The 12,134-nt window shown below is 38.7% G+C and overlaps 1 protein-coding gene, 1 long non-coding RNA gene and 1 other non-coding gene across 3 annotated transcripts in view; 2 read left to right on the forward strand and 1 right to left on the reverse strand.

The window, feature by feature from the left end:
* Window positions 1–12,134, reverse strand: part of LOC123618410 (uncharacterized) — an 82,572-nt gene that overhangs the window by 37,955 nt on the left and 32,483 nt on the right. The gene's annotated exons all lie outside the window — the stretch shown is intronic.
* KRT24 (keratin 24) lies at window positions 3,977–8,784 on the forward strand. The gene is given in 9 exon segments (XM_045520718.2): window positions 3,977–4,192; window positions 4,195–4,602; window positions 5,409–5,491; window positions 5,861–6,017; window positions 6,554–6,715; window positions 6,805–6,930; window positions 7,435–7,652; window positions 7,866–7,993; window positions 8,193–8,784. Coding segments are annotated over 9 exon segments (1,578 nt in total). The 5' UTR covers window positions 3,977–4,000; the 3' UTR covers window positions 8,297–8,784.
* TRNAG-ACC (transfer RNA glycine (anticodon ACC)) lies at window positions 7,158–7,232 on the forward strand. The gene has a single exon. It is a non-coding gene; the product is annotated as a tRNA-Gly (tRNA).

Consider the following 12,134-nt stretch of genomic DNA (forward strand, 5'->3'; position numbering starts at 1 on the left):
AGACTGGAGTTTTTCCTTTTTCCATACTGTCTGCCACAATAATTTCTGCCAACACTCAACAGACACTCGGTGCCCACTTACTTTCCTTAGCTATGCTGATCTGGTGCTTTTATTTGAGAGACTCAGAATATTCTCTGGCGTGAACAGAAGGTAGAAGCCCTGTGTTCATTCCATTCTCAACTCTAAAGATTCATCAGGGATAGCATGTACCTTTCGGTATAAGGGTTTCCTCCTAATCTAAACACATACAGTCGATCCATCTGAAATTGTTTCCAATACTCACAAATCTATCTCACAAAAACGTTGATGGTTACTATTTGCAAACCATTCTGTACAAAAGTCATATTCTATAATGAAGTGTAGTTGACATGATTCTTTACAGGTTAAAAAAAATTGTTGATCACAAAGTATTCAAAACTACATAAAACTGAGGGCAGAGTATTGAACTGGAAGCCCAGACATCTGGGTTCAGTCTATTGCTTTTAAACAATCATATGTGGAACAACTATTGGATGTCAGGCACTGAAGCCAGAATTCCTGAACACTGTGTTTCACTGGATCCTCACCAGTTTCTTGAAGCTTTCATTTTACAAATGAAAGGAATGCCGAGAACGAATCTGTGATCTTTGGGAAATCGTTATTTCAAATAAAAAGAGTGAGTATTAAATTCAGGGGTGTCTCAGAACAATGGGGACTAATGGTTATTAAAGAATTCTAACACTTCAGGCAAGAACAGAACTGTCTTTATCTATGTGATTACAATCCTTTAATCCACTGAACACCAGCCTTCTGGCCAGTTTGCAAATCACTGAATCAAGATTTCGTCTGTTTGAGAGATTCACCATTGGAAAGAAAAGGCACATGGATACATTAAAAGAAAGCATAAAAATGCATTTAAGGAAATTTTAAGCATATCCTTATATACTATATAACATTGGAAGGAAATCCTATTCATTTATGTCTGTATTATTTACACACTGCCTCATTAGGCAAAAAATTTGAGGCCGTAATGGCCATTTTATTCATTAAATGCCCTTCTTATCCGTCATCTCCCAAGTATAGAATAACAGACTAAAAGAATAATATCAGAATTTGGGAATTTGCGATTTACAAATGTTAGCCACTATATATATAAAAATAGATTTTTTAAAAACTTTCTCCTGTCTAGCACCGAGAAATGTGTTCAATATCTGTAATAACCTTTAATTTAAAAATATGAAAACAAATATACGTATATGCATGACTGGGACATTGTGCTGTACACCAGAAATTGACACATTGTAACTGATGGTATTTCAATTAAAAAAATAATAATAATATCAGAAAAGCATCTCAGGATAACTTACTCTTTAAGCTAAATTTTAAAAACAAAGAGCTAGATGTCAGCACTAAAAACTGTATCTAGAAGAAAGCTAAAAAATAAGAAGACAGAATACCTCAGTCATCACAAGCTTCCTCAATTGAGACCCAAAATGATCCAAACATCCCATAAAGCTTCCAAACTCAAACTGCTACAACTCAGATAACAAGGAAAGAAGAACTGCATAAGCCCCAGGCACCATTCAGAGGCTAAAATACTGTGACATTTTGTCTTTTGTCTGTCTTTCTACTTAAAGCTCTTTCTGTCTAACAGCTGAAATTTCTGAGTTTCATCAAATTTCTTTCACTGAGCTGTTGTGCCTTTTTTTAAGCCTTTGAAGCCAAATGCCAGCCTTTATGAAAGTGGAAAGATTACGTTTCATCATTTTAAAAGGGAGGAAAAGAAAGGGGTACTTCCTCCCACCTCCAATATTTGCATGTCATTTAACCATTAGTGTTGAAACTTCTTTGGTTTCATAGCTTTGGGGAGGGGTGAGGCAAGATGACTGACACACTGAATAGGTGGTGCATTTTTTACCTACGTTAGAAGGAAGGGCATAATGAGAATGACTCCCAGCTGAAGGATTTAAAATTTATAAAACACCTTGTACCCCTTGGAGCGATGGCACCCTCAGTATAAGAGCAGTCACACACCACTACTGCCAAAACAATGCAGGCAGACCACAAAAGCTAACATAAAGAGCTACACAGTAAAGGGAATTATCACCTATTTAGCAATGTGTCCCAAAGGCAGTCTAAGGAAAAATCAAAAGAAGGCAGAGCATTGGATAACAAATGACTGAATTTAAAGATTAAAGCATGCACATAGTTTAACAGAGTTGGCCAAGGTAAGCAAGAAAGTTTTAGATACATACAATGGAAAATATATATGTGTGTGTATTATATGTATAACTGAATCGCTTTGCTGTATAACTCAAACTAATATTGTAAATCAACTATACTTCAATAAAAAAACAAAATTAAAAAAAAATGTTTTAGAGAAGCAAAAGTCAGCTACTTGAGCCTAAAGCTCAGGAGACCAAACAATTTCTTTGGAAGCATCTGTCCTGTTTGGAGGAAAAACAAAAAAAAAAGCCTTTTAAAAATTGTGGTAAAATGCACATCACGTAAAATTTACCATCTTAAAATTATTTTTCAGTGTACAATTTAGTAGTATCAGGTACATTGTGCTGCAACCAATCTCCAGAACTCTTTTCATCTTGCAAAACTAAAACCCTGTAGCCATTAAACAACTCATTGCCCACCCCAGCCCCTGGCAACCACTATTCTATTTTCTGTCTCTGAATTTGACTACACCAGGTACCTCGTATAAATAGAATCATATAGTATTTGTCTTAAAAAAAAAAAAAAAAAAAAACACTTTCAAACCAGAGAAACTACAAGCAGAGACGAATGGAAATAATCTAAAGAACAAAGGGACAGAAAAACAGGAAGCAGAACGAGAACTGGGGAGGATTCTAGATTTCGGTATCTGTAAAATGTGACCCCAGTCATAACAATCATAACATTGCTTATCGGAAGTGGATACAGATCCTCTTTTCTAAATATCTTTTAAACAAAAACAGAAAAAACGGGAGCAGAGAGTAGACGGGAAACTCCAGATCTGGGTGTCAAAAACTCCAGGTCTAACATTGGTTCTCAGAAGTGAGTCACGTAAAAGTTTAAAAAAAATAAAAGAAAAAACAAAATAAAGTTTAAAAGAAATGATTCAGATCCTCTTCGCCAGATAATAACAAAATTAACACCATCCCTTCGTGTCTTAAGACTTGATTCTAAAGAAGGAAGTTGGTATTGCTACATCAGACTCAAATTCAACCAGAAAGAAAAGCACCTTACTAGCACAGCATCTCACCATTAACTCCGATCTGATACTAAAACGATCTGCCTAAACACTTCCCCCATCTTTCTTAGATATTCTCTGCTCCAGTAAACATGTTGTTAAGATCTAATAATATGTACATGGAAGACTTACTTGCTTCAGTGTTTCTTACTAACAGTAAAAATATTTCATTTGATCTCAAAATACAAAGAAAACAGTCACCTAAAATCACAAACTTCAACAACCTTAGAAATATGCTGATTGAAATAATCACTGAGGGCAATTAAGTAAACCTGAAACAAATGCCGATGCTAAAGTTAATTTCGACTTTAAGAGAACAATATAAACAGAAAGTCATAAGTTGATGAACAATTTCCATTCTCATATTAAGTATTTTAATTACATCTGTGAATCTGGGGATGTGCCCTGCAATTGGGAAATCACGAAGCAAATTTAATAGAATTACTTTCAGAAAAGAAAGACCAGTCACCGAAACATCTGCAAGACTAAAACTGTAATTTTGGAAAACAAAAAAATTTTTGGCTTTCCTCCACCTTATTTTTTCCCCCTTGATATAGTAAATGCCCCGAGGCTCTGACCCAACTTCAGAAAAAGAGCCGGTAGAGTGGGTTCGGGAAAAAAAATTACCCAGTTGCGGATTAGTAAAACTGTAACAGGGATTAAGAAGTGACACCGAAGAGGAACACCCTAAAAGTGTGTGTATAAGGGCCAAAAAGGCAGCCTGCTTTTCATGTCACCTCTCCTACTCACCTGGACAAGCCAGACCTCTGCAGGAACAGCATGTCTTGCTCATCCCGCGTGTCCTCCAGGACCCGAGGCAGCAGCTCGGTCAGGGTGTCCGTCGCCGGGGGCGGCAGCTTCAGCGGCGGAAGCAGTTGCAGGCTGCGGGGAGGCTCTGCCCGGGGCTTCCGAGGAGGGGCCGGCAGCTGTGGCCTGAGTAGGGGCACCAGCTGGGGCTATGGAGGCAGCTTTGGGGGGGGGGGGGTGTTGGTAGCTGCTCAGTAGGGGGTGGCTTTGGAGGAGCTTCAGGCTCTGGGGCTGGCTTCGGCGGGGGTTCTCGCTTCGGCGGGGGTTCTGGACTCGGCGGGGGTTCTGGACTCGGCGGCGGTGCTAGCGGAGGCTTCTACAGCTACGGCGGTGGTTTGGGTGGTGGCATTGGCGATGGGGGCCTCTTCTCCGGAGGTGAAAAGCAAACCATGCAGAACCTCAATGACCGCCTGGCCAATTACCTAGGCAAGGTCAGAGCCCTGGAGGAGGCCAATGCTGATCTGGAGAACAAAATCAAGGAGTGGTATGACAAATTTGGGCCTGGGTCTAGAGATGGTGGATCCGGAAGGGATTATAGCAAATACTATCCAATCATCGAAGATCTCAGGAATCAGGTGAGACACTAGTCCTTGCCCAGTTTCTACAACTTCTGTGTCTTTCCCATTTATTCAGATCATGTATTGTAATGATGAATTTCAAGTCAAGGAATTATTTTTTAATGTATTTGTTTGTTGCATCTGTCAAATGGGATTTGGTGTGTTTTAACCATGATAGTACTGTATACATGACCCCCAACCCACATTGATTCTGTTTGCATCTCAAATTTGAGGATTTCTGCATACGAGTAAAATTTATACAGTGCCAGGCAGCTAGTTAACATATATGTAAGAGTGATGACAACGAGTGGACACTAGTTTAGTCTAATTATTTCATGATTAATTCTGGCAGATTGGCGTATTTTAGTGTCTTGCTAGATTTAAATAGTCTTTACGACTATTTTTCTTCCTAGAAAATCTGGTGCAAATATTATATGAGAATGTGATGGAATCTAAAATGTTTCACCATGGATGTATGGAAAATATATTTTTAAGACTTTTTTGGAAGTGAAATTCATGTTTCACACTATTTTCTGAAAGAGCTCATAGAATAACTGATCTTCCAAAGAAGCAAGACTATGCCGAGGGCTGTGTTCTGTGAAACAATGTTCTGTGCCTGTTCCAGTGCCTGTGCAAACTGTTAATTTTCACAGAAGGAGGTAGTCCAATACATCAGGATTATCAATGCAGGTGTCATTACTAAGCAAGTTTTCCAAGCAAATCACTTTTAAAAGCTAATTCAGGGGACGTCTACTCTCACAGGTGGGTGTCCAGACACAGGTAAAAAGCAATTGTGATTTATTCACTGTTATTGTCTTTTCTAGATCATTACTGCCATGACTGAAAATGCTGGGATTGTTCTGCAAATTGACAATGCCAGACTGGCTGCTGATGACTTCAGACTGAAGTAAGAAAAATGAAGGCTTGAAAACAAATGTAGGAAAAATAAAATGTAATTCATTTGCTTAGTTTATTCTAAATTAAAAAAAAAATTTTAGGGGATCAAGACCTAAATTCACAAACATCCCAAGGGTAAATGTTAAAAACCATCATCCCACCAACAAGAAAATAGAGAGGCCATTTCAGGATTTTTTCGTTATAAAAAAGATTGGCCATCAATAGAATTAATATGAGGCTCAGATTTTGCTTTACAGGGAAAAGCTCCTAAGAGAAAATTTAGCCTTCATTTATCCAGTTGATCAGGGGAGAAAATATTTTCTTGAATATGGAAGGACAGACTGGACTTTTCGAAATGTGCTGTACTGTACCCTCCCAGGTATGAGAACGAACTACATCTCCGGCAGACAGTGGAGGCGGACACCAACGGCCTGCGGAAAGTCCTGGATGACTTGACCACGACCCGTTCCGGCCTGGAGATGCAGATTGAGAGCCTCACCGAGGAGCTGGCCTACCTGAAGAAGAACCACGAGGAGGTAGGGACATGTTCCATGTGAATCAGCGACTCTGGTCTACAGAGTCTCCCCCACCCTCCGTTCTATAATAAAATAAAATAAAATAAATCCCGAGGAGGGTGGAGGCATAAATTGGGAGTTCAGAATTTGCAGATACTAACTACTATACATAAAATAAACAACAAGGTCCTACTGAATAGCACAGGGAACTACGTCTAAAACCTTGTAATAGCCTATAATAAAAAAGAATATGAAAAGGAATATATATATATACATGATAGACTCACTATGCTATCCACCAGAAATTAACACAACATTATAAACTGACTATATTTCAATTGATGAATTAATTAAATTCCATCTGAATGGATTTCCAACTCCTATGCAGGAGGGGAGGAGGGGAGAGAGAGTAATAATGAGCAAATTACATGTGAATTTTATGGGGTTCCCCTCCTTCAGTGTCCTAGTTTCAACTTCAACTTTTCAGCTCATGCACATTTTAGGGAGTCATTGCTTTTCGGTTTTCATTACTATGGTCTTTTTTCCCTCCTTGCTAGGAAATGAAGCGTGTGCAATGAGGCTCCGGAGGGGATGTGACGGTAGAAATGAATGCTGCCCCAGGAACAGACCTGACTAAGTTACTGAATGACATGAGGGCACAGTATGAGGAGCTGGCTGAGCAGAACCGCCGGGAGGCCGAGGAGCAGTTCAATAAGCAGGTAGATTGTCACCCTGAGCCTGCGGTCACACACAAGCTGCTTCCAACATCTCATCAGACCTGCAGTGATTGCATTTCGTTTGTGTTTAGAGTGCATCACTGCAAGCACAGATCTCTACTGATGCGGGGGCAGCCAGTTCCGCCAAGAATGAGATAACAGAACTGAAACGTACTCTGCAAGCCCTGGAAATCGAGCTGCAGTCCCAACTGGCCATGGTTTGTGCAAACACTTTTTTCCAAAATCTCCAACAGAGAGTTGAGTGATTCAGGTTTCTTTCATTGCCAAGATGTTCTAATTGGCACATAATCAAAGCAGGATTAAGGAGGAACTATATTGTGGTCATCCAAAGCATAAAATATCCCAGTTAAAGATAATATACTCTATTTCCATAAAAGATTTAGTTTTCAAAAAGTAACACCAACAAAAATTAAGGAAGTCGGGGGGAGGGTACGTAGCTCAGTGGTAGAGCACATGTCTACCATGCATGAGGCCCTGGGTTCAATCCCCAGTACCTCCATTAAAAAATTAATTCATTAACAAACCTAATTACCTCCCCCTCCAAAAAAACAAACAAACAAAATTAAGGAATGGATCTAGCAATAGGGGTTGTAATTCGGGGAGAAGGTACTTCTAGTACCTTATAAAGTGTTGTAGGTTTTTTTTTTAATCATCCCATGATTTATTTTCATCATGAAATGTTTATTTGCTTTTTCTCTTAGAAAAGCTCTCTGGAAGGGACCTTGGCTGACACGGAGGCTGGCTACATGGCTCAGCTGTCACAAATTCAGATACAGATCAGCAGCCTGGAGGAGCAGATCTGCCAGATCTGGGGGGAGACTGAATGCCAGAACGCAGAATATGAGCAGCTGCTGGACATCAAGACCCGCCTAGAGATGGAGATTGAGACCTACCACCGCCTGCTTGATGGCGAAGGAGGGTAAGTGAAAGTCAGGAACAGGCTAAGTGGATACCTTGGTGTATTTACATTATGAAACCAAAAAGGGGCTTGGGGACCGGACTCGTATTTACAAGGTAACAGTCACACAGTCCGATCAAAAGACATCTGCCTTCATCAGAAAGAGCCCTCTGCGCAGAGGTTTTCTCCTGCCTTTGCAAACCACAAAGGAAACCAGTTCTTTTTCTCCAGCAGTTCTGGTTTTGGAGGATCTGATTTTAGAAGCTTAGGATCCAGAAACACAGGGTCCAGAAACATGGGATCCAGGGATTCATCCATGTCTGGCGACTCAAGATCCAGAAGCTGTTCTGTCCAAGGAAGAGGTAGACATTTTTGTTCATGTTCACAATAATTTTAAAACTGAGAAGTAAAGGCACGTTTTACTTGTCCTATAAAAAGTACGTGCTATTGTTCACATCATCTCGCCCAGGGAGAACGTACTCAGTGAATGCACCTGGGTTTCTCCTGATCTGTGTTTCTCCGACAGTGTCCAGGCTGACATTGTGATTCTATGATTTTCAGATCCAAGCAAGTCGAGAGTGACTAAGACCATCATAGAGGAGGTGGTGGACGGCAAAGTCGTCTCTTCCCAAGTCAACAATGTTTCTGAGGTGAAAATTAAGTAAGCAATTTCCAGGCCAACAAGTGTCTTTCAGAGAGAAATCTAAAGGACACAAATGAAGATATTGCATCAATCTAGCCATCTTTCTGGATGACTTCAGGGAAGAGTTTCCATCCAGAAATAGATGACTGACCAATTTTTCTGCATCCTCTTCTTTTCTTATTAGAATGCTCTTGAAAAAGTTGAAATGACGACTTTGCTCTAATTGTTTCTATGCTTCAGTAAACTTACTTTTGCAAGTTCACTAAATGATTCCTGAATTTTTTTAAAAAGAAACTCAATATTTTTACCTAGAAATGATAGTATCTTTTTCAATAAGAATCAAGATTATGGGGGGAGGGTATAGCTCAAGTGGTAGGGCGCATGCTTAACATATATGAGATCCTGGGTTATTCCCACTACTTCCTCCAAGAATAAATAAATATTAAATAAACCTAATTACTTCCCCCCCACCAAAAAATAAATAAATAAAATACACTTAATAAAAAAAAAGAAGCAAGATTATAGCCATTTTGTATACGGGAAATTTGAACATAACGTTAGAACTCAGTTATAGCTGAAATTAGATCTCATCCTCCCTAAAACTAAAGCCAACACTTTAGCCCACAAAGAAGAATGCGATTATTTGAATAATCAACCTATTATTAATGTCTAGTTTCTTTATGTCCATCACCAAACTGAATATTTAATAATATAAAAAGAAGCATAAGATATGCCCCCTACTTCAAGAAACTTCCATTTAGATGGACAGGAAAGCTAAAAACACGAAGACAGCAGACAACACAGGGTGTTCATAGTGAAAGGCTTGATTCCACAACAGTCAAGAGAAATACTAGAGAAATCTGACAAGTCATGTTTGCAGAACGCTTAGGAGAATGGTCAAAATTAAAATCTTGGGAAAGAAGATAGGATATGTGATATGAGACCAGGTTTCTGAAAACTTTGAAAGCCCCAAAGAGAAATGATGCTCAGATACTGGTTCCCTTGTCAAATCGAGCCACCCCTTGAGCCAAAAATCATCACTTAGCCAAGCTGGTGTTTCCTCCCCCTGCTGAAGTCATTTACCCCATGGGTGGTCCACAGGGCTCTGTCTTGTCTCAACTGGGATATGAAGCGTGTCAAAGAAGGGTAGGAGGTCAGGTCAGTCCCAGGAAGACACAGGCGAAAGACAAAGCCAGCCTGGGTAAGGACTTTTCCACTCAAGGAATTTACAGTGACCAGATCACATGTTAGATCATCAATCCCACAAGCTGGTACTCAAGAAAAGAACATGGGACTTGGCCTAAAAACCCAAATTAGAAATCACAAAAGGATCAACCTGAATATAATTCGTGTAAATGTACCTGCAAATATAAAATCAGTAAGAGCAGTATTGAGGCGGGGCGGGGGTATAGCTTAGTGCAGAGCCATGCCTAGCATGAACGAGGTCTTGGGTTCAATCCCTAGTACCTCCATTAAAAAAATATATAAACCGAGTTACTCCACCTACAAAAAAATTTGAAAAAAAAATAAGAGTGGTATGAGAGTATCAAACCTTATTAATAAAAACAACCAAATAAGGTAGTTTTTTTTTCTTCTAGGCACATTAACTAAAACATAAAAGTGAACCTGTAGGCACACTGTAACCACAGAACGAAGTTAATAGCTAAGCACAAACCACTATCCAAAGAAAAAAGAGCCTCACTGTCTTAAATCAAACATATGGTTCCCATCAAAGCATTAGAGCAAACTAAACTTTGGCTGTTTCTCCTCTACTGAAAAGTTAAGAAATATGAACTCACTGATTCAGCCTGGACTCAAGGCAGGACAGAAATGGAAACCAGCTGTATGGGCCTCCTGTCCCTTTGGCCACCACAGTCACACCAGGAAAGCCTCTCTCCATGGGTCCTCCCAGGTCCAGTCTTAGAAGATCCAGTCCTGTACCACCTGGGACCTATGTTTACGGCTAGTCTTACTTACCCTAAAATCAAGGCAAAAGTATGTGGTTACTCTGAAAATCATCTTGAGGTGAAATCCTCATTCTGGGTTTCCCTGGCATGGGTTGAGAGGTTCCATTTGTACCAAATGATTGTTTTTAGATACAGAAAAGACCAGATCCTAGATGCCAACACACTGAGATGCAGTAGAATGTGTTATGAGCACATACAATTTTAAAAACTGAAATTATTAAACCCTTTTGGATCATGAAATTTATTCAGAATGCCAGATGAAATACTAAGGCCAGGGTGTTCGCATGTTATTATTGGCCCTCAAATTATTTTAAAACCACACAACAGGCATATGCTTTTATTTTGAAACTCTCAAGTTCAGCTCTGCAGTCAACCTTTAAATAAGAGGAGTGTGTTTCTTTCTTCTGAGAGTTGGGCTTATGGAAGGAAGAGCCAACTTGCATATGAATTTTCATTGTTGACTTTTGATCCAGAGATTCATAAAGTTGTTCCTGTCTTTCTGACCTCAAAGGACACGGAACAAGAATGGTGAGGATGCTGGAAGTGGCAGCCGTCCTTACCAAGATTAGAAACAAGAAACAAGGTTTACAGCAGGCAGAGGAGAGGAAACAGGCAAAGGATTTGAGACTCCATAGTAAGCAGCTTAAACCCGCTTAAAGACTTCACAGAATTAGACAGTGTTCAAAAGACCTACCAAAGGACACAAAGTGATGAATGTAAATCACCCAGAACGTAGCTCAAGTAATAGCTTCCGAACAATCTTCTCAAGTAACAAAATACTGCAAGTTAATAAATCACTTTTAAAAAGTATCAGTAGCTCAAACAGGACACTTGAAGAACAGGAAACACCAGTAAAGCTCTTTTTTAAAAACATTTACTCACGTGCAATATCGATATCAACATGAAATGATCAGGTGGAAAAAAGCAAACAATGGGGTAACACATCAATCACTTTTTTTTTCCTTATAATAAAAGTAACTTAGGGGGAGGGTATAACTCAGTGGTAGAGTGTGTGCTTAGCATGCACAAGGTCCTGGGTTCAATCCCCAGTACCTCCATCAAAAAATAAATAAATAAATAAATAAATAAATAAATAAATAAATAAATAAATAAACAAACAAACAAACAAACAAACCTAATTACCTCTCCCTCAAAAAACAAATAAAAAAATTTAATAGTATTTTTTAAATATTTTTTAAAAATAAGGGCCTACTGTATAGCATAGGGAACTATATTCAATTTTTTGTAATATATAGTGGGAAAAATCTGAAAAGAAAAAATATATATGTATGTATATGTATAACTGAATCACTTTGCTGTACACCTGAAGTTAACATTGTAAATCAACTACACTTCAATGAGAAATAAAATTAAAAATAAAAAAGTAATTTATTGAAGACAATTTGGAAAATGCAAACTAGAAGAAGAAAATTAAAATCACTCATAACCCCACTATCTAACATAATCACTGTTGATATCTTGGCTTGTATTACTACATTTTTTTTCTTTCCCCACCTCACAGCTTTATTGAGATATAACTGACATATAACATTGTGTAAGTTTCAAGTGTTCAGTGTATGAATTTAATACTCCTCTCATTGCAAAATGATCACCACCATAGCCTTAGCTAACACCTCCGTCATGTCACATAATTACCATTTCTTTTTTTTTTAGTTTTTTATCGTTATACAATTTTTTGTTTGTTTATTTTTATGAGGGGGAGGTAATTTGGTTTATTTATTTATTTATTTATTTATATTTAGAGGAGGTACTGGGGATTGAACCCTGGACCCCGTGCGTGCTAAGCACACACTCTACCACTAATCTGTACCCTCCCCCTATTGTTATAAATTTTTAAAGGTTACTTTCACTTTACAGTTATTACAAAATAGT

This window comes from Camelus bactrianus, chromosome 16, assembly GCF_048773025.1.
Source record: "Camelus bactrianus isolate YW-2024 breed Bactrian camel chromosome 16, ASM4877302v1, whole genome shotgun sequence".
Classification (NCBI taxonomy): domain Eukaryota; kingdom Metazoa; phylum Chordata; class Mammalia; order Artiodactyla; family Camelidae; genus Camelus; species Camelus bactrianus.